The following is a 27,647-nucleotide window of genomic DNA, read 5'->3' as shown; positions in this document are numbered from 1 at the left end:
GTGACGCGTGTGACAGGCGGTCATTAGTGTGGGCAGCGGTGCGGCTGAATTAATGACCTCGCTCTGGGAGAGGCAAACAGCGGGCAGCTAGTTTCAGTCTCCAGCAGCCAGAATACTGAACAATCATTACGCTTCCACACGACATGACGCCAATAACAGCCTCAGGCTGCTGGACTCAAACTACTACATACTCATCATCACTCACACTAGTTTAACAGCAGTTAGGCACAGACACAAGTACACTGAGAAAAACTGGAGTAGAAACCCTTTTCACTCAGAAATTGCTAGTAAATTACATAAATCATTACAATGACAAGTAATGCTTTGAATTAAATATGAAATTTTGAAGCAGAAAGACTGAAATAGTATTTTCTTGTGAAATGTATTGTAATACGGTTTGGAAATATTTGGAAAATTATTATTTATTTTTTTACAGTGTGCCTTCCCATGAAATTTCCTGTCATACTGAGCCTGACACTGTTGGTATTGTTGACAAAAATTAAATCCAGAACTATTATATATATATATATATATATATATATATATATATATATATGAAGAGTTTATTTGCAAAAACAGATATTTTCAAAATCATGTTTTTTTTTTTAGTTAGCTACAGTTTGACAGATTAAATGCAATGCACAATGAAAAAACATGATTTTTGAAAATTGTTAAAAATGGAGTCATCTGTTTCTGCAAATGAACTCTTCATATATAGAAATACATTTTGAAAAGTGCATACAAACTACTGAAACGTAAACTTAAATGAAAATATAAAAGTAAAAGATAATTCCAAATATTAATAAATACTATCATAGTATATAGAAATACTAAAATAAAACTGATCTGAAAGTGCAGAATTAGAAATAGTTCAGAAATTAGGGTCAAATTAACATTTTACATAATAAATTTACATCAAACACAAAAAAGTACCAGAGCTCAGTCCTGAAAACCTGAAGTATTAATGTTAGTTAAGGTACTAGTTGTGCTCCCTAAACTTGATCAGCACAATTTTGAAAATAATAATTATTCAAAGACATTCAGACTTTAATATGTTTTTATTGAAAAAAAGTGTACCAATAAAACAACCAAAAAAATTCAGAAAAGTATTTCGTAGAGCAAAGCTCTTATGTACAGCATATTGCACTATATAACAAAAACTATAACTTCCATACTGTATTAAAAACGAAACGAAACCAAGGTGAGGAAGTGCACAATACAGTCCCGAAGACACACAGTCAATGTTTACACACATGCTACATCATCGCTGGGTCTCATTTCTTGGTGTACAGTGAGTGTGTGTGAACCTCAAGACTTGATGAAAGGCAGCGAGACCTCAGATAAACAATCAATGCGTTTCCCAGTGGGATCATTTCAACAGAAACCGCCAAATGTTGGATATATACGAAGGCCTGGAGGGGTCAAATCTGCAGAATGGTAAAATGTCTTAAATGCAAGTATTAAAATCATTTTGGACTGACAAGGAATGTTTCAAATCCATTTGTAGATTAAAAAAGCCCTTGATCACAGTTTGAAATCATTCAGTGGAGAACATTTTTTACAACGTTAAAAACATCTGCCTTCAAAAAGCTACAAATTTCAGTAAGAAAATCCATTTTAGAAACCCAAACCAATGAGCCCCAACAATAACAGTCAATATCAAGAAAACAATGAAGGACTGAAGTACATTTAAAGACACCGTTGGTTTCATCATGGGTTAATACTGGGCAGCAAGGTGTGCTTGTTACCCTTTGAGTCAAAACACATTGTCAGATGCCAAAAAAACTAAATAGAGAATCAAAAACATCTTCCTGTTTCCTCAAGAACTTCAGAAGAGCGACATGTTAGAGAGACACAGTTAACACTGGGATACAAGAACCCTCGAGATTCAATCAAACACAAAGTACTTTCCAGTGCATGTAAAAAGAGAGAAACGGAGATAAAGCACTTCACAATATCCCGCGTTTACTGCGTATGTCTTCAAAACCTCCAGTATTTTGATTTTATGCAATGATTCGTAGTTTCTCGTCCAGGTCATATTTCTATGGATGCTTGTTTCCACCACGGAATAAATAAAAAAGGTATTTGCGACTTTTTATCTCACAATTCAGGTTTTGTCCCCTAAAAGAATAAAAAAAAGAGGCAATTGTGATATTTTCTCTCACAATTTCGACTTTTTTGCTTGGAATTCTTAGTTCACATTGTATTCTGACTTCATATCTGTATAAACTCAGAATCGTCAGAATTGCGAATATAAAAACTCAAAATTGTGAGAAACTCAGAATTGCAGAAAATTTCTGAATTGCAAGATATAAACTTAGAATTGCGTAAAAGGTCAGAATTGCGAGATATAAACTTAGAAATACTGAAAAAGTTCAAATGGTGAGAAAACAAATCTGAATTCCAAGAAAAAAAAAGTGTCAAAATTTTCAGATAAAAAAAAAAATTCGCAATTCCTTTTTTTTTTTTTTTAGTTCTGTGGTGGAATCAAGCGTCCATATATATGAGCCCACAATCAGAAGAGAAACAATTACATACAAACCCAAAAGTCAAATGTTTCACACCACTGTAATGAGAATTTGGAGCTGCTTCTATGTCATGAAAATCAAATTAATAATGCAAAAATGTCTTCTAGTGGATTTTGGTGCGAAACCCAACCTGGGCGTGTTTTTGTGAGATCCACCTGATTACATATAATCTCTCCTCTGACTTTCCTCATGCTCAATTCATCTGATGGCACTTTGTTGATTTGAGAGACACCAAAGATTAAAACCATTGAGCATCCGAAACCTCCTTCAGCAACACAACGAACACCAGAAATGCACAACAAAACATTACTATCGAGGCATAGAAAGAAAAGAATTGCACAATACAATGTATACAGTAGCAATGGGCCGATATAAAAAAAAAGAAAGAAACAAAATAAATAAGAGAAAAATAAATTAAAACGTTGTGAAGGAAAGTGAAGGCGTGCACATACGTGAGCGGCGGGAGAACATGCGGCGCTGGCTCAGCGTTCACAATCTGCAGGAAACATACGTTCAGCTCGCGCAACATCATCCGCCTCAACGAGAACTACTGAGACTAACCCTGTACCGTACTGATGCACCAGATACAGTCCTGAAAACCAGTACATTTACAGCACCAGACCCACAGAGACACGGCACACCTCAGACACATTTCACCTCACAATCAGAAGAAACTTACAAGTTTTCAATAAAGAAACTCAAGCCAATTTTTAAGAGCGTCACGATTATTTTGCATCGTGACACTGGCATTTTTTCATGACAATTAAGCAAGTTTTCTATTCAATTCAATACTATGTACTGTAAGTAATGAAAATAATAATTTTAATGTAATATAAATTACATAAAAAAAAAAAAAATCAGAATTGCCAGATAGAAACTCAAAATTTTGATATATAAACTCAATTCTATGAAAAAAGTTAAAGTTGCAAGATATAAACTCACAATTCTGACATTTATCTCAGAATTCTGAGTTTACAATTCTTTTTTATTCCAATTCTTTTTATCTTACAATTGTATTTTCCTGAAAATTAAGCAACTTTTCTATTCAATTTTATGCTCTATACTGCATTTAAGTTATGAAAATCTTCAACTAGAAATTAAATAAAAAACCTCAGAATTGTGATATATAAACTCAATTCTAAGAAAAAAAATCACAAGATATAAACTCACAATTATGACTTTCTTTTAATCAAAATTCTGAGTTTACTATACTGTCTTTTATTTGTTTCCACCATGAAATAATAATTAAAAAAGTAATTGCAACTTTTTATCTCACAATTGTATTTTCCTGAAAATTAAGCATCTTTTCTATTCAATTTGATGCTGTATACTGCATTTAAGTTATGAAAATGTAGATTTTCAATCATAAATTAAATTAAATATTTATTGTGTTACATTACTCCCCATCTAAAATATAGAGCAAGTAACAAAAGCAAAAAAACCAAAATAAAACAAATTTAGAAAATTTTATTTCACTTTCCAAATATAGCATAAACCTAAACTAAAAGGTCCTAAAAATCTGTTTAAATGCAATATTTTCTTTTGATTTTTGGGTGAAATATGAGCTGAATGTGAGTGGATTTCAATATTTGACACGGTTCTAATAAATGATGAGGACTTTTATCGGTATTGTCTTCAAAGAGTAAAATGATGTGCTTTCATTAAAAAAAGTTTATGTTTTCCTTCATTTGCTCGTTCTGCCATCATCTCTGATTTGAAATTAACAAACTGCATGATTTCAGAGGTGGCAGAAACATCAATCTGAACCAAAGTCTCACAAAATATGCTTCACTCCTTCAAGATGAAAAAACTAAACAAAATACAGGACAGACAAATCAGAGGAACAGCATTGAATGCATCAGTGTCTTCAAATATAATAATTACAGTCTTAACAAATTTCAGAACAAGTTCTTCCTTATGTCTACAAAGTAGTGGTCATATAAAAAACAAAAGCAAAACGAAAGAAATGTACATCACCGTAACTTTACAGATCAGGTATAAAAGTACAAATAAAACAGGAAAATCAAAAGCGCCAAGAGTCCTGAGAGGAGAAAACTTCACAGATTTACACAGTATTGCTCGGATTATCTTCAACAGGCAAGAGAACCAGTTACAGATGATATATAAAAACAAAACGACTTATGAAAAGAGATTTGTGCTGCTGAGGCTGATATGTTTGCTGTATGTGAATGTAAACACGGTCTAGGATGATCTGTTCGTGTTATAGGCACAGAAACGTTATGATATGTCAAACCCGGTTTGTATCTATTGGCCATTTTAAGTTTAGTGGGTTTAAAGAGACAGTTTATCCAAAAATAACATTTCTGTCTTTTACTCACCCACATGTCATTCCATCCAAACCTGTATCTCTTTCTTCTGTTGGACACAAAAGAAGATATTTTGAAGGATGTTAGTCATCAAACAGTTGATGGTACCCATTGGCTTCCATTATATATTTTTTTCATACTATGGAAGTCAATGGGTTCCATCATGGAACAACTTGGTTAAGTTGAAAAATTCCGTCATAATTAACTCTTTCTTCTGTTAAACATAAAAGAAGATACTTTGAAGAATGTTGGTAACCGAACAGTTGTTGGTACCCATTGACCTCCATTGTATGGAAAAAATACTATGGAAGTCAATGGGTACCAGAAACTCATACAGGTTTTGGAACATATTGAGGGTAATAAATGATAACAGAAATATGATGAAGTATTTTGGTAACCAAAAAGTTTCTGGTCTCCACTGACTTCCATTATATATGTTTTTTCCCATACTATGGAAGTTAATCGTGAAACAACTTTGTTAGGGCAAATCAGAGTAAATGATGCCAGAACATTCATTTTTGGGTGAACTGTCCCTTTAAGTACCTGAGTGAGACTTAAAGTCAACATTTTTGCATGTTTTATTGTAATGTTTTCCAAAATTTGGTGAATTTTTAAGACCTGATAACAGTTTTCCTCTACTTTTGCTTCCCCGAAATGATATTGGAGCAAACCAAACAGCCAATCCAGTAATATTTCACGCTGTTGCGTCAAAACTCAAATCAAATGAAGTATAAAGACAACTCAATAACAGCAGTACATCAACTCATCATTGACTTCATCAAACCCTCTTCAAAGGCGTCTAGATCATCCTTGCCTCTTCTTCCGAAAAGTATTTAAACTAAAAAAAAGGAAGAACAATAAAAAAATCCAACAATTATGTAATAAAAAAGTAAAAACATCAAGAAAACTGGACGAAATGAGGTGCAAAAAGCTTTTGTTCTGAGAAATGGGCTCTTTGGAGATTTGTCAAGTTGCTGGACGTCTTGGGAGATTTCTGAAGGAAAATCCCGTCCTAATCCTCCGTTTATGGGTGGGGTGGGACAGTAAGGCGCTCCCAAAACTCATGGAGGTCATCCGGATACACACGTATGGAAGTGCAAAGAAAATTAAACAGCATCCTGTACAAAATACCTCAACGTGTTTATGAAAATATTCCTGTTAGAATCTCAAGAACATCATGGCATCTTCATGGGGAAAAAAGACGATAAAAACCGCCCCCGTCCTGCGGAGACGTCTTCATTCCAGTCTCTGATTTCCCCTCAAAACCCGTGTTAGATTTCAGACAGTGCCGTTAAAGCCCCGCTCCGTCATGAGGACTGGGACACGGATGGCAGTGTTTGAGAGGCGCTTCATCTGCGATCTGCTCTTGCGTTGGCCTCTCTTCCGAATAGAAGCGTGTAAAACACCACCGCCACGCGCCACCACAGCGGCTCCCGGTTCCTTTGGTTTCTGTGTTGCTGCAAAATAAAAAAACACATCACAATGAGCTTACAGGGTACATGACATTTAGGGGGGTACATGTACAGTAGTCAACATTTGAAGTGGATCAAATCAGGGGTATCCTAAAACCTAAAAGCGTTCTGGTCTCAGGACAACTTTGATTAACTCTTTTGATCCACTTCAAATATTGACTACTGTACTTGTTTGACAAAAAAAATAATGTCATAATGCAAAAATAATCTTAGTGTTCCTAAAAAAATAAAATAATACAAATTCTTATTTTCTTTGTTTTTGGGGTGAAATATGAGCTGGTGATTTAAAATATATTTCAAATTTTGCTTAAAAAAAAATAGGCCAAATATATTGCTAAACAGATATTTTAAAATATATTTCAAATTGTGCAAAAAAGGTCAAAATGTATTGCTAACAAGGAGTTTTTTAAATATATTATATTATCATATAGAAAAAAAATACATTTTCAGATATATTTTAAAATATATTTGTTTTTTCTTTACATGTTTATTCAATAAAATAATGATCAATGTAAATCTGCTTTCCAGAAATACAATAATTTAACAGCAAGTCTTTAAAATATTGCGTGACAGAATTTTGCTTCAAATAAACTACAGAAACAACTACCAAAGATGATAAATACACATGAAAAACATGCATAAACATTAATTAAAAATAAAACATAAAATTTTAAATATATTTCAAATTATGCAAAGAAAAAAAAAAATGGCCAAAATATATTCCTAATATGGAGATGGTTATTTAACTAAACCCAAAAGTTTACATTTTACATTTAATTTACCCAAAATGTATTTTAAGATTAGAAATACATTTTCATGCACCTTGAAGTAAATTTAGTAATATAAATTGTGTTATTGTTATTTGAAGGTTTATTAAACAGGTTTATATTTTGCTGAATGAGACAATCCATTAAAATAAGATCAGTCATATCACATGTTTTGACACTGGTGTAATATTGGCTCGTGTGTGGCTCGTGTGAGGACGCAGTGATGTAATAGCTGGGTAAACACATCCAGACAGCAGAACACAGTATTTCCTCAACAAACGCTGTCTGTTCCTGATGCATGGAGCCACGCCATCTCAAACAGAGCAGTCACCTTCACATACAGACACTGTACCAATACTACACTTCCAATATTAACACTATCAATCAGAATACAGATGAGCTGTGGTCAGTAATACGTATATGGACAGTGCGTTAAAACAGATAGTTGTAGTCCTGTCTTCATTATGTTTCTCTATGTTTTTGAGAAAAAGCAGCTAAATAAATATATAATATTTTCATGGACATAAATAAATACATTTAAATAATTAATATATATTTTACAGATATACTTTATAAAGCCCATTTTATACTTTTGTTATTCATTTGGAATCTGATCTGTGGCTGTGAACTTTTGTTATGAGAAAAGGCAAATAAATGACAACAATTAAATGCCAAAAACATTAATTTTTGTCCCTGAAACTGTATTTTGCATCATTTGTATAATAATAAAAAAAATAATAATAAATGCATGGCCAAAAAACAATTTTTTTTTTTAAATAATACAAATAATGCAAAATACAGGGCTAGTAAGTATCATTTTGTGAAAATATAATTATCTAGACATTTTCACTTTCTCACAACTTAAACCTCGTTATTTTGCCATTCTTTATGAAGTTACTGGTAATTTATATATTTGCTCTATAAAACTCATTATTTAATACTCATTTTGTTATTGATTTGGAATCTGTGGCTCTGAATGACAGCTAAATTGAGAAGAATTAAAAGCCAAAAATATTACTTCTTTGCTTTGGAACTGCATTTTGCATTATTTTTATTATTTAGAAAATATTCGTTCATTATTTTTTGTTCATATTTTTACTTGCATAGCAGTGCCAGAGGAACGAATCGAGAGCGTGATATTCGCCCATCTGGCGTGTTAAGGTGTTACTTAAAGTACATTTTGGGTTACTGAGTTTGATGTCACACTTCTCCTCATGATGTCACTCATGTGATCATAAATGATATCGGAGACGATGGATGGGCGACTCTCACGCTCTCCAGTCGCTCTGAGGAGAATTGGATTTGGGAAGATTAAGTGGATAATACTAGCGCTGTCATTGAGGGAGGGAAGATAAGATCATTTCACTAAATAGGATTACGGTGCTCTCGAGGCAGGGTGGAGACACACACACACACACACACACACAGCTGTATTTTGGCTGGCTCAGCTCTCTAGAGACGAAAGCCTGATAACACATCTGTTACTCTCACAGACGAGCCGTAAAGAACGAGCTGAAGCCTTCACCGTAACTCAGCCCTCTAAAGCTGTCAGACACATTACAAAAAACATGCCATCAACAACACGTACATGCACTTTCAGAGCCGTAAAACACACTTTAACATAAACTAGCAGTCAAAACTGCTCCAGCACACGCTAATTAATTAGAGCTTTGTGAAGAAATGTATCAAATATAACTGCATATTTACATTTGTATTTACCCAAAAAGTATTTTAAGATTCCCTTGAAGCACATTTTTTTTCAATTACAATTTTCAATATGAAAAATATATTTCCTTAAGCCACACGCTTTACAATATATTTTTTAAAATATATTTTCATTTTTTAAATGTTTTACATGCATTTTTCACTAACATGCACTTTCAGTCGTAAAATTTGGACTTTTTGGAGAAAGGTTTTAGATTGAGTATCGCAAAATTGTGACTATTATGCAAGAAAAAACAACTAAATAATTATATTTTAATGTACACAAAAATGCAAAAAAAAGTCAAATAATAAAAATAATTCAAAATGCATTTCCAAGGCAAATAATTAATATTTTTGGCTTTTAATTCTTCTCAATTCTCAATTAATTGACCTTCTCTTTTCTCTATTTATTTATTTATTTTTTACATATTTATTCAATAAAACCTATTTATTTTGCTGTTCATTTAGAATCTGTCCAAAAAAAATTAAATATCAAATATCCCAATCCATATATATATATATATATATATATATATATATATATATATATATATGAAAATATTTATATATATAAAAATAGTATTATTTGTGCATGAAAATGTTAATTTTTTTTTTTTTTTACAATTATTAATTTTATATGTATATAAATTCAAAATACAACAAGTGTGGCATGAAATTAATTTTCATGGCAACTTTTGCACTGAAAGGATAAGTGTATTGGTGTAGAAACAATTTTAACTCAGAAATTGCTATTCATTTTCACAATTACAAAGAAATGACAAGCATCACGCTGAATTAAACATGAAATTTTGAAGAAGAAAAGCTGAAATAGTATTTTCAGGTTAAACGTACATGTTTACAGGTTGCTGAGGTGTTTATAGAATAAAGTCAGGTATATGAAGATCTCTTTCATTGTAGTTCTGATAGCAGTCGCTGTCGGCTGCACATTGCAGAGCGTTGCATAAGCCCGAGACGCGGCGAGCTTTGCCCTCGTGGACCAATTTACCATCGCACCGAGCAGCAGAAACCACCGCGAGGTCGGTATGGTGCCTCAGAAAACACATTTACTCTCATTTTAAAAAGCATAGCTCAAGGATATTTACGCAAAGAAGAATAACAAGATCTTGACTTTAAAGTAATAAGGAAAAAACGTCTGTGAAACGCTGTGCTTACTGTATTTACTTTTATGACTAACCATTAGCACACAATAAACATCACTTATCTAATCATATTTAGTGTTCCAGGGCAAGCGTCACCATTAATAATGCTCATAATAGAGTCTGTGCAAATCAAATCACTCAAATTTATGAATGAAGCAGGATAAACGACACCAACATTTGAGCAGGATTCTCTAGTCGTGCGTCACAGAACCCAGAAATGAATATATTATAAATTATATTATAAATATATTATATATATATCTGAAAAACATTAGGCATTGGGAACAGAAAAAGAAACAACTGCTCAGCCAAAATGATTCACTGATAAACCGAAGAACTGCTGAAGAACCATCAAAAAAAAAGAAAAAGAAATATGATAATATTATATATATATATATATATATATATATATATATATATATATATAAATACACATACATATTCATGAAACAAATAAACTAACTATTGACTCATTTGTCTGTTTATTTTAATTTGATCCATTTTATTTTACTTTAAATAAAATAAATAAAAACGATTCTATATAATTTAATCAAATTTATTTATTTTTAAAATGTGATATAATATTTATATATTTAAAAATATTTTTATATTTTGTTTATATTTTATATTTTTTATGTTATATAAATTTATTTTTATATATAATATATATTTATATATATATCTATCAAGCTGTAGTGAGGATAATTAGTCCTGAAGGACAGTGTTTGGTTAAACCAACAGCCCATATATGCATCATAACTAACCATTTGTGCTTCACAGAACCCAGAAATAAGCACAGTGATCTGAAAAAACTGTATTGAAACATTGGCAATCAAAGAACCAACAACTCTGATGAACCGAAGAACCAGTGAAGAACCAGCAGAACCCCAGCTGTTTACCCGGTGTTTGAGTGTGAACGTGTGGCACTCGCTCTCACAGCTAACTCTCACAACTGAGTCAGCAGCTAAATTTAGCCTGAGATAACGAGTGGAGTTTAAGCAGACGCTCGCTCACACACACACACACACACACACACACACACACAGCGGGTTTATCAGCTCTGCGTGCAGCTGGACAATCAGCTGCAGAAATCCCCAGATTCACTTCTTATCAGGTGACAGCGGCTGGAGACACGTTACTGAAGAATAATACTCATAAACTCAGCCTGAGGACTGAGGAGTAAATCACTGCATGTCCAAGAATATGATGATTATGAGTGAAGGCATCCTGAGGACATTATATGAGGACATACATATAGAGCAATACGCATATATACAAGTCTATGTGTCTATATATATAGTTATAAATTTATTTGCATTTTAATGAGTGAAATAAGTATTTGATCCCCTATCAATCAGCAACATTTCTGCTCCCAGGTGTCTTTTCTACAGGTAAGGAGCTGAGATTAGGAGATTTAGGGTTTTAGGAGATTAGGAGCACTCTCTTAAAGGGAGTCTCAGCTTGTTACCTGTATAAAAGACATCTGTCCACAGAAGCAATCAATCAATCAGATTCCCAACTCTCCACCATGGCCAAGACCAAAGAGCTGTCCAAGGATGTCAGGGACAAGATTGTAGACCTACACAAGGCTGGAATGGGCTACAAGACCATCGCCAAGCAGCTTCAGCCCAGAACTACACGGGAGGATCTTCTCAATGATCTCAAGGCAGCTGGGACCATAGTCACCAAGAAAACAATTGGTAACAAACTACGCCTACAGCGCCCGCAAGGTCCCCCTGCTCAAGAAAGCACAGGCCTGTCTGAAGCTTGCCAATGATTCAGAGGAGAAGTGAAAAGAAGTGAAAGTGTTGTGGTCAGATGAGACCAAAATCCAGCTCTTTGGCATCAACTCAACTCGCCGTGTTTGGAGGAAGAGGAATGCTGCCTATGACCCCAAGAACACCATCCCCACCGTCAAACATGGAGGTGGAAACATTATGCTGTGGGGGTGTTTTTCTGCTACGGGGACAGGACAACTGCACTGCATCAAAGGGACGATGGACGGAGCCATGTAGTCAGGGCCAGGGCATTGAAAATGGGTGGTGGATGGGTATTCCAGCATGACAATGACCCACAACACACGGTGCAACAAAGGAGTGGCTCAAGAAGAAGCACATCAAGGTCCTGGAGTGGCCTAGCCAGTCTCAACACCTTCATCTCAGAGAAAATCTGTGGAGGGAGCTGAAGGTTCGAGTCGCCAAACGTCAGCCTTGAAACCTTAATGACTTGGAGGGGATCTGCAAAGAGGAGTGGGACAAAATCCCTCCTGAGATGTGTGCAGACCTGGTGACCAACTAGAAGAAACGTCTGACCTCTGTGATTGCCAACAAGGGTTTTGCCATCAAGTACTATTTTAGCAAGTATTTGACTCATTATAGTATGTATAGATGACCAGTATATCATACATTTTAAACTATATACAATTATTGTTTTATTGTACATTTATATATAAACACACACACACACATTATAATCTATCTATCTATCTATATATATATATATATATAAAAATACGCTTACTGTATGACAACTTTTTGACTCATTTGGGTCTGTTTTTATTTCTCCTGAAGAACTGAGGTTTTGACAGAGCCTGGTTAAACCACCAGCACACATATCCATCATTTCTAACAATTTAACCCAAATCAAATTGAAAGACACCGATGAAGTTTGAGAAAAAAAGAGCATATGATTTTCCTGTAGCAGGAACAACAGCGTCTCTCTGGAGGGTTATTGTTCGAGGCGCTGCTGTGTTTCTGTGAGCTCGAGTGAGCGACGGACGAGCGTCTTACAGGAAACGTGTCTTATCAAAACACATCCCCTTTACTCTGGAGCGGGCAAACGCGCATTTCTGGTAAACACACGCATATCTGTGCAGCGCTGCATAAATACACACCTTCGTGAGACGCTTTGACACTGACGTGTATCTTTGTGACAATAGGGAGGAAACGATGGTTAACACACACACACACACTTCATCTTCAATATATTTCACCATAGACAGTCAAAGAAAAAGAAAAGCTGAGTTATAGCTCAAGAAAACATGATGATTAGAGGAATAGTTCACCCAAAAATGAACATTAGATGAAAATGTGCTCACCCTCAGGCCATTTGAGAGTTCTTATATTAGTTTGTTTCTTCATCAGTGTCTCAGCAATGGATGTGAATGGGTGCCGTCAGAATGAGAGTCCAAACAGCTGATAAAAACATCACAATAATCCACACCACTCCAGTCCATCAGATAACATCTGGAGAAGACTAAAGCTGAAACACATCCAGCATAAAGACCTTTTTAACTAAAATATGATTATTGTGATGTTTTAATCAGCTGTTTGGACTCTCATTCTGACGGCACCCATTCACTGCAGAGCATCCATTGCTGAGACACTGATGCAGAGACACATTTCTACAAACCTGATGAAGAAACACACTCATCCTAATCTTGGAAGGACAAAACCTCAGCTTCATAAAAATAATCTCAAAAAGATGTGCACTTGATTGATTTCTGCACTCAAATAGACTACAAGACCACAACGCCCCTCCCTAATGTACGCAAACGACTGATTCAGCACTGATGAATCTCTGATTCCTGTACAGCAGTCAGCTCCCGTCTGACTCTCGGGCCCCCGAGGGCCTCGGCGAGCAGTAATTTACCTGGCAGCAGAGCAGCTCCTATAGCAGCCTCTGAAGGCTCTTCATCTGAACCCGACGGAGCTGCATCAATCGTTTAAACTGCGAGAGAGATGAAAGAGCTGAACGCCAGCACCGCAGGGCCCGAAACACGACTGCAGTTTGAGCTCCGAGTGCTGATGAAAACGGCTGAAAACTTGAAATAAAGACTTTTCAGTCAGTTTATATATATATATATATATACATATAAAATATAGAATATATATTTTTGTAAGGTTATATACAGTAAAAAAAAAAAAGTGAAATAAACAGGCTGTGAAAAGTTTTGTATTGTATTTGTATTATATATGTATATCACTTTTTTTAAAATGTATATAATAAAGTATTATTTGTATTTTTTAATTTATTGTAATTTTTAAATGACATACAATTGTTTTTGTTTTTTTTGGAGAATTACTTTTTTTTTTTTTTGAAAATGTATTATATATTAATATTGTAAAATTATATATGTATTATATAATAATTTTATTATTTTAAATTATATTTTTATTTTATATATATTTTTAATTCAATTTATGCAATTATTATTTTTATTTATTTTTTGAAAATGTCTAATTTATTCTAAACTACATACAAATATTTTTGAATTATTTGAAAATGTTATTTTAAATTATATATTTTCATATTTGTATTATTTAAAATTACAACATTATTTTATTATTTAAAATGATATACATTTTTATAAGGTTATTATATACACATTTTTTTATTTTATTTTATACAATTATAAAATTTATTGTATTTGTGGAAATTTATTCATTTTCAAATTATACAGATTTTTTTTTATTATACACTGTCATATATATATATATATATATATATATAATATTGAGGTACTATTATATTTTTAATAATATTTTCAATTAGTTTTTATTTTTATATATTTTCCATTTAAATTTTTTTCCATCTTTACTTTTTTATATAAATTTGCTTTGGCAACTAGCTGAAATAAATTAAAATATATATATTATTATTTCAAGTAACAATTTTTTATAGTTTTAGTTTTAGTTAACTATAATATTGAGATTACTATTAATTGTTTGAATGAGTTTTTTATTTTATTTATATACATACATATATACGTATTTTATTAGTTTTTGTTTTATTTAAAAATGTCAATATAGTTTTAATTAGTGTTTATTTCCATTTTAGTTTTAGTTATTTTAATACATCAAGTTCAACTGAATGAACATGAGAAAGGTTGTCTTGGTAACTAACTGAAATATTTATCTTATTTCAAGTATGTTTTTATGGTTTTAGTTTTAGCTGAGTATAATATTGTGATACTATTATATTTCAATACGATTTTTGAATTAGTGTTTATTTATTTTATTATTATTATTTTATATTTTAGTAATTTTGTTGTATGTTTTTGTACTTTTCATTACTTTTTTAAGTGTCTTTATAGTTTTTATTCATTTTCAGTTTTAGGTACTTCAGTACATCAAGTTAAATAAGTTAAATAAAATAAAAGTTAAATAAAAATGTGAAAGTATATGCCTAAAAAAGTTAACATTTTTGATATTTTAGTTCAGTCAATGTTTATTTTACTTAAAGTAACATATTTTTAATCTGTTTAATGTGTTATTTATTTAGAGAACATCGTAATTAAAATTAAGACAATGTCACATGATACAAATTAATCTACATACATTCAACATACAGTCTGGTTACTACATACAGTCTGCTTAATTGAGAACTCATTTCCCACAATGCAACCGATCCATACGAAGTTCAATGCACAAGCAAGCAAACAAAACCAAAATCTCCAGTAGAGCACAGAATAAGATGCATCTCACAGACATGTTAATGGAGATACGGCGCAGAAATACTGTCGTATTATCACTGCTCGCAGCAGACGGACTGCGCTATCAGTTGTGTGTGTGTGTGTGTGTGTGTGTGTGTGTAGCGGCTTCTCAAGCATCTTATTTGTGTCTCTCCTGCGGATGCGTCTCGCTGGAGTCACCCTAACCACCGCTGCTCCCCGGGGCTCCCGCTCCAGTGTGTTCACCTATACAGGCCACTTCTGTTCAAGAGTGTGTGTGCGTGTTTGTTTGTGTGTGTGTGTGTGTGTGTGCGTGTGCATGAAGCAGTGACACGTAGAAAGCAGGAAAGATGCATTAAAATAATCACAGAGACTCATCTTGACTATACTTCTACATACTAGCAGCTCATCAACATGAAATCAAAACAGACTAGGTTTAATACATGCTCTTGGTCTGTACACAGAAAAAAACAATTAAATAATGTTCCTACTTAACATAATCAACCCTGTTATTTGTGAACCAGCTTCATACAGAGACACTTTCACCATCTATTCAATTCCTCATGGACAAAAACAAGTCAGTTATTAAAATCAAGGGTTATTATCATTAACTAAAACTATTAAAATGTTTTTGGCAATTGAAATAAAGCTAAAATAAAATAAAACATAACTAATAGATGAAAAACATGTCACACTTCTTTTTTTTTTTACAGTAAATAAACATTTAAAATGCTGCCTTTATGCACTATAATGACTAACTGGAAATAAATAAAAAATAAAAATATATTAACCATTACTATTAATATTGAAAAAAATGACAAAAGCACATAAGAAGATTACTAGAACTTTAACTGAAAATATAAAAATAAAATAAAATTTAAAACTATAATAACACTGACACAAACCAGGGTTATTAGTTGGCTGAAACTGAAATATAACTAATTAAAAAAACAAAATCTTAAATATATTTATAAAAAATACAACAAATATATAAAAATAAAAGCTAATTCACATATAATAGTTTTAACTAAAATTAAATCTGAAATAAAACATCACTAAAAATACCCGCACACTTTTAAAAAGAAATCTACAAAAAAATTAAAAATAAAAATAAAAGCCAACTGAAAATAATAATAAAAATTATCATAATGTCTAAACACACACAATTTACAAAAATGTTTTTTTTTCCCGCCAGCACCTGACCAATTAGTACTACTTATTTTATTCGTTTTGGTCTAATTTATTTATATATAAAAAAACCTTTCTATGTGTACTGTGCTAGACTAACGGAGACTTGTCACCTGTAAACTGTTGCTCTTTCGTTGGTTTTGATTGTTTATATTGTCCTCATTTGTAAGTTGCTGTGGATAAAAGCGTCTGCTAAATGATGTAAATGCAAATGTAAATGCAAAAATATAAAATAATTATATTAGAATTTTTTATACATTTAAAAATAACGTAATATTTTTTATAGCATAAATGTTAAATAATTTTAAATAATTTAAATTATACAACATTTATAAAATAAAAGTATTTAGATTAAAAAAAAAAATCAAAATATGAGTAAAAATTATAATTGTATCCTAATGATAGTAAAATAACACTCACACACACACAGACATTATGGAGACACACAGGAGGAAAAGAGCGCAGTAAACAGGAAGTGAGAGCGGGGTTGCTCCGGTGTCTTTGGGGGTCAAACAGCTAGACTAGAGTCAGGAAACAGTCCGGCCAAAACAAACACGGCACACGGAAAACACTTTTGTGTAAACGAGTGCTAAAGCATGACATAATGCGATTATGATCCAGAACACAAAAACACGCTCAGATCTCCAGACTCACCATCATGTGCTCCTGATAGAACTGATCTCCGATCAGCTGGAGCTTCTGCCCGATGAGGGTCTCCACGCTCTCCGCTGGATCCATCACCCGCAGGTTCTGCCGGAGAACCACTTCTGGAGGCCGAGAGCGGCTGGGAGGCGCTAGCAGCAGCAGTCCTGCGTTACCTTCAGAGAAACCAGCATTACACACATCATTACAGATGATATAAGGCACAAACTCTGGTTAATTCACTAAACTTAAACACCAAACGTCTCGTTTGTATATATATATATATATATATATATATATATATATATATATATATATATATATATATGCATACATATATACACACACACGAATGTTTGTGTGTGTGTGTGTGTGTGTATATATATATATATTCTATCTAATCTAATAAATTGGCATTACCAGAATTCTCTGTGTGACCGCTCATATTTTTATTAAAATTTAAAATTTTCTTATAAGTTATGTACATTAAGGTTTAACGTTGTTAAATTAAAGTTTATTGCTTTATTTTATGTCATGTGAGGTGGTGTTTTGTATCGGTTTGTGACACAATGCACCTTTTATATTTTAGTAAAAACAAAAAAGAGTAAAAAAAAAAAAAAAGCATTTGTAAAAAATAAAATAAAAACCTGCCAAAAAACGGACTTTAGTAATTTGTAAAAGATATTGTAACAAAAAACATGTATATAAACATAAAACATGATGAATGCTGTATTTTTTTACCCTAAATTGCACTCTTTTAGTGTTTACAGTTGTTCATTAAATACATTTGATTAAGTAATTGATTATTAAATAAACTTTATTTTTGGTAAAAATGCACTTTGGTGTATTACTAATCAGTGTTTCACTCTTCAGGAAGCCAGAGACTGACTTACAGCGAACATTAAACAGACTCCAGAAACAACATCTGAGCATCACACAGTAGCTTCACACAAGTGCATCACCACAGTCTATGCTGATAATCAACTTCCCTCATAACTGCCAACAAGTGAGTGCTTCCCTGATGAAAAGATTAGTCTGTTTAGAACACAAGCTCATATACTGCTGTACATCTCCATATCATCACTGCATCTCAAAGAAGCTCAATCTTGGCTGTGTTTTCATCGTGTTAATGTGCTGAATGTATCTTTCAAACGGCTTCCTCAAATATGTTCTCTACGATTTGGCACAAGTGCTAAAGAACCAGAGATGTGTAAAAATAAACAGCAGAGAGAGAAAAGGCCCCTGCGGTCTGAAAGCCATGAGTCATGAAGTCATGACGTCGATGTTCACAGAAGTCAAACAGGAAGCTGCAGTGTCTGGGAACATTAACAAAGCGCTTTTTGAAAATTTGCCACATGCAAAAAAAAAACAAAAAAAATAAATAAATATTCACACCCATTTTCTGCAAAAAATAAATAGATTGTTTTGCAATCAGACATAAAACTAATTAATGAGCTCTGAGGTTGATAGGTGACAGTACAGTGTATATGCCATATACTTTTTTGCTTTAAATCAAAGCTCTGAGATTGATCAATTACAATATGTGCCATTTACATAATTTATATATTAAGACTTATACATTTTTTTAAAATATTTTATTAAACTTGAAGTACAGAAATATAAAAAATATTAAATATATTGTATTTTTTAAATAAGTTTAATATTGCACTTTCGCATTTGATATTTTTTTCAGAAGTCAGTGTGATCTCAACATATATGATGAAGACTTAATTTAAAAATATATATTTTATTAAGCAAAGTATAGAAATATTAAAAGTATAAAAAATAAATTAAATGTTTAATTCGCATTTGATTTTTTTCAGAAGTCAGTGTGAGTTCAACATAAATATAATTAATACTTATCAATTTTTTTATATTTTATTAAGCAAAGTATAAAATATGTTGTTTTTTAAATAAAAGTTTAATATTGCACTTTTCACTTTTTTTTTTTTTCTTCAGAAGTCAGTGTGATTTCAACTTATGATATTCAATTATACGTCATAATAATATATCTTTAAATATTTTATCAAACTTGAAGTATTAAATTTAGTGTTGTACTCGAGACCAGCCTTGGTCTTAAGACCATTTTATGAAGGTCTTGGTCTTGTCTTGATCTCGACCGCATTGGTATTGGTCTCAGTTTAGGTGGTCTTGACTACAACACTAATTAAAGTATTAGAAGTATAAACTATACTGTTTTATTTTCATAATAAATAACTATAAATAATTATTGCTTCAAATTAAAGTTTGTAATGTTGTCAGAGCTGGTTGTTTGGTTCAAGTCTCTGAAATGTTTCACTATGGAGTAAATGAATGGGAAAACCAAAGCAGCATCACTATTGCGCTCTACAAAGGGAACCTAGATTCTGGATCTTTGTTTACGTTTATGTTTATGCATTTGGCAGATGCTTTTATCCAAATCCACTTAGTGTCTTCAAGGTACAATTGTTCAGCTCACTGGAATCGAACCCTTGTGTTTGGTGTTGCAAGTGTCACGCTTTACTGACTTTCCACCAGCACTGATTCTGCTACCGATTATACATCTGATCAAATAAGAGATGCATTGTGTGAGTGCATGTGAACGCTGGCGTGGGTTGCATTGCAAAGCGGCTGGTTACACACACAGGTAATGAAGCCGCTGAGGTCAGGCATATACAGGGATGTTGTGGCTTACCGTAGAGAAGGCGTCTGGGCTCCACATGCACTCGGCAGGGCAGCATGCCGTTGGGTGATAGAGGGGGTCTCCCTGCTGTCTCGGTCTGCTTTATCTGAACGTGGGAGGAAGGCCAGCGCTGTAGACCTTTCCTGTGCACATCATCCTCATCCTCATCCATCAGCTGAGCTCCTCACCTGAACAAGAGCAGAGGACGCCGGTCAGACAAAAACAAATCAACAACACAGGCTGAATGAACTGTAGTGACTAATTGGTGTATATGTATATATATATATATATATATATATATATATATATATATATATATATATATATATATATATATATATATATATATGTGTGTGTGTGTGTGTGTGTGTATATATATAATAAAAATAAATAGTTATACATAAATATTTTAATTTGTAACTATTACAATTTTATTTTATTTTGCATGCTTAAATTATATATAAAATTATATATTTTATATATATATATATATATATATATATATATATATATATATATATATATATATATAAATAATTATTTTTATACATAAATATATACAACTTTAAATTTAATTTGTAATTATTAAAATTGAAAAAATTAAAATGTAAATAATTACAAATGAAAAAACAAATATATATATATATATATATATATATATATATATATATATATATATATTTACATTTTTAATGAGTAATTATTAAAATTTTATATTGTATTCATTATATACATTATATATTGCACACATATTCATTTTAAGAATTTTAAAAGGTATTTATACATTATTTATGCATTTAGATATTTATAATTGTTTCATAAACGTTATTTATTTATGCTAATTTTTATTTTCAATTACTGAATGTGGGATTTTTGCATTACGGTAATGAGAATTTTTAGGGGAAAATATGCTTAAATTGTCATAAAAAGGGGGGTCCTAAAAATAGGTTTTTAATAACATTTAATTAAAAATAACATTTCCTATTTATTTCTATCGACCTAGGTCTTTCTTTGTGAGTTTCACCCAGTTAATAATCTAGTCTTCTTTGTTTAACTCGGTTCATGTTTATCTGTTTCAAAACCTGCAAGACATTAAATACAGATTCATGAGTAAAACAGTAATAATTTTGCATTTTGTTGGGATTATGCAGTTCATGTTGATATAAATACTGTTGGACTCTTGTACGTCAACACTCGATGTTCAATGTAAAATCTGGAGTAAACCCCGTCATTAAGAGCATCGGCCAATGCAAAACCCATTCCAGTCAACCACTAAACAGCACACAAAAGATGTGTGAATACTTGCTCTTACACACTCAGACTCACAAGTGATATCTCAGAGTAATAACGGGGTGTTTCAGCCCAACCAGCCACCCGTTTATGGCCCGTTAACAGCAGGATAATTAGACTAAAGATTAGTGTCTCTTGTGGTCACTGGCCGAACTGATTTAGATAAATAGCAGCGATGAAACCACACAATCGGCTGCGATTAGACGACTGGTTTGCTATATTTAACCTGGACGAGGTTTGGCGAGGCAAAGACAGAAACCATCTCGCCTACACTTTCCATGTTCTGCGGTGAAGCTTTGGGGTCGGTGAAAAACGACAGCTCTGAGAGTCAAGAGCTCATGTTTGTCCAGTCAGTGTTAAAGCCACATTAGGGTGGGATACTGAAAATACACAAAGCCGCAGATCACTGTATTATTATAAACACTTATGTTTCACCTCACTGGTGCTCAAACACCATTATGTTCGTCCATACTCTGTTCACTTTAACAAAATACAGATGGGCAAATCTCATGAACACTGTCGAAAAACCAAAACAGCCACAAAGAACCCAATTTCCCCCCAAATCAAAAGAGAATTTTATTTTATCATCATCATTTAAATTATTATTATTTTTAGTATCATTAAGATGTTTAGTTATTATTTTCAGAGTGAATATAACATACATTTATACCACCAATTGTCATTAGCCTATTATAATGTGAAAAATATTTGTATTAAAAACATAAATTATCTCTACTGAGGAGTACTGAGGAGCTAAGCCATTCAGGGCTTTATAAGTAATTAACAAGATTTTAAAATCTATACGATGTTTGATGGGGAGCCAATGCAGTGTTGACAGAACCGGGCTAATATCGTCGTACTTCCTGGTTCTAGTAAGGACTCTATCTGCTGCATTTTGGACCAACTGTAATTGCATCGTTCTGCACTGAGGTGTCCATGTACCCGTTTTTCAAGAGGAACTCCATTAGCCGTTGGGACACAATCTTAAAGAAGATTTTCCCTTCGACGCAGAGCAGCGAGATTATACGAAACTGCTCGATGGTGCTTGCATTCTCTTCTTTGGATATCCAGATCCCCTCGGCTGATCTCCATTGGGGAGCCGCTTTCCCTCTCTGCCAAAACACCTTCAGGATTTTCCAGAGTCGCACAAGTAGCTTTGGGCACTGTTTATAGACCCTATAAGGTACTCCGCTGGGACCAGGAGCGGAACTTGATCTTGCTGCCATTACTGCGTCCTTCACCTCTTTCAAGGTGGGCCTGGAGATGTTGAACTGAGCCACTGGTTCTGGAGATTTGATGAGCTTCTCGCATGGGCCGAGGTCTTGTTCTTTTGCAGAGTCACTAAAAGTGATACTGAGGTGGTGGTTCATCTCCTCCACAGAGCACGTGAGGTTGCCGCTTTTCTTCTGCCCCAGGAGTCTCTTAGTGAAGCCGAAGGGGTTGGAGATGAGCCTCCTCCGAGTTCAGCCAGGGCCATTTTCTCCTCCTCCTTTGCTGCCTTGTATTGACATTTCAGGGATCGTAGATCTTGTCTCAGCTGGCTAATCTCGACCTCTCGCCGGTTTGGTAGTGATGGAGTTTGATAGTGATGGAGTTTGGTAGTGATGCCACGTTTTTCTGTGACGCCAAACCGCTCTGCGCCTATCTCCATTGTGAGGGTGCACATGGTATGGAGTTTCTGTTCAACATTCCCCTTGCATGTTGACTCCAGGATCTTATCGAGGTCCTCATCGAACTGGTGCCAATCCCTCTTGTTAGCGGCAGGCCACTTCACCCAACGCTATTCTGGCTTTCTGCTTTGAGAAGAGGCTGGTGCTGCTTGGAGGTTCCGGGCACTGTGGTGTGGCTCTAGGCCTTGCTCCTCCTCCGTCTGACCAGGTTCTGCAACCGGCACTCCAGAGACTGAGATACTGGCAACTGCCCCTGCGCGTTGCTGCATTCGCCCACCCTTAAGGCAGGCCATCTTTGTCTGATTTCTGCATACCTTGCCACAGATACATACTATGCTCATTGTCGATTGTCCGTTTTTCTTGGGTCATAGCCTGAAAGTCTGACCGATTGGGGTTCTCATTCTCCCTGAATCCATGGAGTTTTTTCCAGAAGGGTTTTTTGTAGCTTACTTTGGTGCTCCTTCACAGGAGCTGCCGCTTGGGCTGCTAACCTTTAGTGCCCCGGGTGCCGTCTTTCCGTGCTGTCAGCTGTCACTCCAGCCGTTGCCATACTATTCATGGGCGTCATCCGGTCTTTCCCAGAAGTCACTGGCTGAGCCAGAAGTGATGGTTCTAACATACACTGTCTGGTGCTACTTGGACACATCATCAGTGATGATCCCGAGGTCATCAGGTGTTTCACGTCTTTAATCAACAGACACCCTCGCCCAGGCGAGCCTGCAGGGGGTGATCAGACCCCAGCCTGTGTCAAAGTGGCATGCTACTCCACGAATCCCCACTCCGGATCCACAGCCATCGTGAGGCTTTTTCAGCAGCCTCAGAGATGTTCTTTATGGCTCATCTGCACAGTTTACCTTTAACTCCAAGCAATGACTGTCCAGCAAAGCCCCGGCAACCGAACTCCACTGGCTCACTGTGTGCTTTCCAGCCGCAGCTCCTGCACTCCTCCACCAGCTCCGAATACTTGGCTCTCTTGTCATTTGCCTCCTCCAATCTGTCTTCCCAGGGGACAGTAAGCTCCACTATGACCACCTGCCTGGTCGACTCTGTTAGTATCACCATGTCTGGGTGGAGTGAAGTGGCCGTGATGTGACTCGGGAACTTGAGCTGCCTTCCCAGGTCCACTTGAAGGTGCCAGTCTCTTGCATTGGCGAGGAGCCCACCTGGGGAACGTGGCTGCTGTTGTGCCTTCTCCCCAGCTCTAACAAAGGAGATGGTATGCTTGGAGGGATGCTGACTCTTACTGCTCTGAATCACTGCGGTGATTGTATCTGCCAAAGCCCTGAGGACCTGATCATGGCGCCAGCGATACCGCCCATCCCCCAAAGCCTTTGGACAAAAGCTGAGGATATGCTCCAGTGTGCCACTCCTTTGGCACAGTTGGCATGCTGGTGAGTCTACCAAGCCCCAGCGTGTGGGTTGGATGGACTGGGTAGAAGGTCGAACCTGGACTGATGAGGAACTTGATGTGCAGTGGTTCAGAGCTCTTGATCTTGCGCTGCTCGGCGTTCTCCAACCCAGTCCAGGCGCCTTGCTGTCGCATACCGACCATCTTGGTCAGGCAATCTTCCTCCACCTCTGCTCGCACCTCGTTCTGCACCATCTGACGCTTCTCCCTCCCTCTTGCTTTGTCATAGCGAGGCTTAGAAAAACTGCCCAGGCCTGCACGTCCCACTGCCACGTTGCCAACCAAGACACCTGGCCTCAGCCGTGCCTCTGCTCTGTCCACCGCTTTCTGTGCCTGCCACTTCCTTCCCGTCTTAACACAGATTCCCGCTGAGGAGACTTTGGCATCAGAGGAATCTCGGTACATCAAGACCTCCCAGACACGTGTAAACTTGAACTCCTCGGACAAGCTGCTGATGGGAAGCTGCAGCTTGGTGGAATGCCCATAGAGGGCGATGTTACTTAGGAACCGTGGGAGCCCTAACCACCACCTCCTGAGGAACTGACTGATGGTTCTCTCCAGTGCTTCTACCTAGATATATATATATATATATATATATATATATATATATATATATACACACACACATTTTTTTATTTTAATCAGACATTCCAACTGAATTTAATTTATGCAAAATTTTTAATTTATATATTATATATTAAATAAATACACACATACACAGATACATACATACAATTTTTTTTTTAATTATACATAATTTATACATCACGCCATTTTTACTGAATTTATTGCCAATTTTCATTTTAAATTACATTACAATAACTAAAACTAAATATTTAGCATAACGGCAACTTTGACAACTCTGCTTCAATTGTCATTTTAAAAATTATAAATGCAAAGAAAAAAAAAGAAAAGAAAAAGAAATGGTCCCAATAAGAGGCTTCATGGTTTATGCAAACATAGTTTCCTATTTATTTCTGCAAACCCAGGTCTTTCTTTGTGAGCTTCAGTCAGTTAGCAACCTAGTGCAATGTTCTTTTTCAAACTCTCCTGGTAAACTACCACATACTCTTCAAAACCTCTTCAAAAAAAGTTTCCAATAAACCCTTCATGTCACTTATGAGAACAGTCAGCATTCTCTCAGGCCCCACCGTATCTCATCCATCGCAAGTGTGGCGTTCAGAGGTGCGTGTGAACGTCCTGTGTCGCGTGTGTGTGTAAGAGCACAGAAACACGTGTCACACACCACAAAACTATCGCATATGATTTCCTCAATGGGTGAAAAAAATGATGCTGCAAAAAGCAGAGCAACACACAGCTCCCTCTACTGCTGCAGACACACACACAAACACACAAAAGACAGTCCATTCATGAGCGCAGCGTGGAATCAGTCCAAAATCACCACTGCCCTGCTAACTCAACTCCATCTGACCTCTTCAAAAAAACAACAACTCCAATAACGTTACCAAAACTAACCCACAAGAGACTCTCAACAATAAACCACAGTTTCACATCTAAAACCACTAATTAAATCTACCATGCACTTCTGGACATGATAAAATGCTATATATAACTTAAAAATGATATTTACTCTTCAATAATGTAAACACCATGGCATAAATATAGCAATTACCCAATGCATGCAAAAATAAATAAATGCATGCATCAATGCATAAATAAATGCATGCATAAAACAAATACATGCATGTATAAATGCGTAAATAAATGCATGTATAAAAGTAACAATAAATGCATGCATGTATAAATTAATAAATACATAATCACAAAAATGCTAATCTATAGAAAATAAATACAAAATGCCATAAAAAATATATATTATTCTTTTTACTTATAGCACTTGTCTTCAATACAGGATTAACCAGGTGGATTTATGCTGCTATTGTTTGGCATGCTGTGTTTTCTCTGTAGTGTACTTAAATGTACTGCATGGTGTATTTAAGACACATTTTCATGAGAGCAATCAAACTTGGCAAGTAAACTAGTCGTGTAACAGTGGCACTGGTGGTGGAGTGATTTGTTAGTCGGTGACTGACGCCTCCCATAGAGCTTCTGTAGCACTACTGACCCAGTGAGGAAACACACACACATACACACGCACACACACACACACGCACGCACACACACACACACCAACCTAAAAGAACTCGCACACTATCCAGCACAGCTCAGCTATAAGCTGTCCTGCTTCAATAACTGCATGACATTTTGATGAAAACAAATAGAAATGAGAAGTGAGTGACTATAACCAGTGTTTAGACGCTCAGCACTTTATCTTTCCAGCATCATCATCCTCATTTATTGCTCTTGAGTTATTAAAGTTCTCATCTCCATATCTTAATGACTTTACAGTAGTTCAACAACACCATTATGCCAATATGACACTGTTATCTTATCATAAAATCTATCAGACATTAGAAATGGCATGGAATACCAATAAAACACACTGACAGGCATAATAAAGTATTTATGACACTTGTCTCCAGCACTTTAGACTGTCATTATTAATAAAAATCAGATTTGAGATAACTACAGGGCTGTGTCTCAAATCCTAGTGTGTGTCTCCCTAGACAGCAGCAGTTCTGGTCCGCAAAGACTGCGTGTTAAAATAAGAAGTTCCCAAACGTAGTGAGCTGACTGTAGAGCTGCACACGCTGCTGTCTATGTAGGCAGCTCACTAGGATTTGAGACACAGCCAAAGTGCCGGTTTATACAACAACAACAACAGCTTCACTGATTTAATGTACAGCTAAATGAAGCTTTGTTTATATAATATACACTTTATATGATATCTCACAGTAAATATTCTGAATAAACAAGAGTGTCTACACAAATACATCCAACAACAAAACACAAGACTGCATTTACTCAGACTAATAACAATAACAAATACCATGACATTTCCCTACCAGCTTTTGACGAACTACATGATGAGTAAACGCGTCTTACCTTTGTCTTTGTCTATTTTCCAACTCAATAGAAATGTTTAAGTAAAAAACAATCGCGCTAAGTGCAGAAATATCAGCGGCTCGCGCCCTCGCTGCGCGTCCCTCAGCGGCTCCACTTCATTCTGTCTGCGTCGAGCGCGCTCTCGTGTAACAGAGGCGAGGCCCCGCCCCCGCGCTGACGTCACACACGCACACACACACAAACACACACACACACGCTCTCTCTCTAAAAGGGACAGGAGCATTTTAATGAAGAGGCTCTAATGACATGATTGTTTTACACACAACATTGGCAAAATATCAATACAAAAGCAATTTTAGGTAAATAAGCTACAAGTAAATCACAGTGACAAGATAAATAATTTGTATTCTCCCTGATTAATAAATAAATGAATCAATCAATCAATAAAT

The 27,647-nt window shown here is 34.9% G+C and overlaps 1 protein-coding gene across 1 annotated transcript; it reads right to left on the bottom strand.

Annotated features, from left to right (window-relative positions):
• Positions 1–1,041: 1,041 nt before the first annotated feature.
• LOC306849994 (bcl-2-modifying factor-like) lies at positions 1,042–27,366 on the bottom strand. Its single transcript, XM_079385399.1, has 4 exons — positions 27,238–27,366; positions 19,915–20,090; positions 17,253–17,416; positions 1,042–6,312 (listed from the first exon to the last, which is right to left on the bottom strand). Exons 2-4 carry the CDS (start codon positions 20,072–20,074, stop codon positions 6,205–6,207), a joined length of 432 nt encoding a protein of 143 aa, XP_079241525.1. The 5' UTR covers positions 20,075–20,090; positions 27,238–27,366; the 3' UTR covers positions 1,042–6,204.
• Positions 27,367–27,647: the final 281 nt, after the last annotated feature.

The sequence above is a fragment of the Barbus barbus genome (assembly GCF_936440315.1).
Source record: "Barbus barbus genome assembly, chromosome: 30".
In the NCBI taxonomy this organism is placed as follows: domain Eukaryota; kingdom Metazoa; phylum Chordata; class Actinopteri; order Cypriniformes; family Cyprinidae; genus Barbus; species Barbus barbus.
Note: the sequence above shows the minus strand (reverse complement) of the source record. Positions and strands in the feature narration are given on the sequence as shown.

Excerpts from the sequence above, each read along its gene's own strand:
- LOC306849994 (XM_079385399.1), bottom strand. The coding sequence starts at position 20,074 with ATGGATGAGGATGAGGATGATGTGCACAGGAAAGGTCTACAGCGCTGG. Across the intron at positions 17,417-19,914 it reads GCCCAGACGCCTTCTCTACG|GTAACGCAGGACTGCTGCTG; the intron begins GTAAGCCACAAC and ends GTTTCTCTGAAG. Across the intron at positions 6,313-17,252 it reads TCTATCAGGAGCACATGATG|CAACACAGAAACCAAAGGAA; the intron begins GTGAGTCTGGAG and ends TTTATTTTGCAG.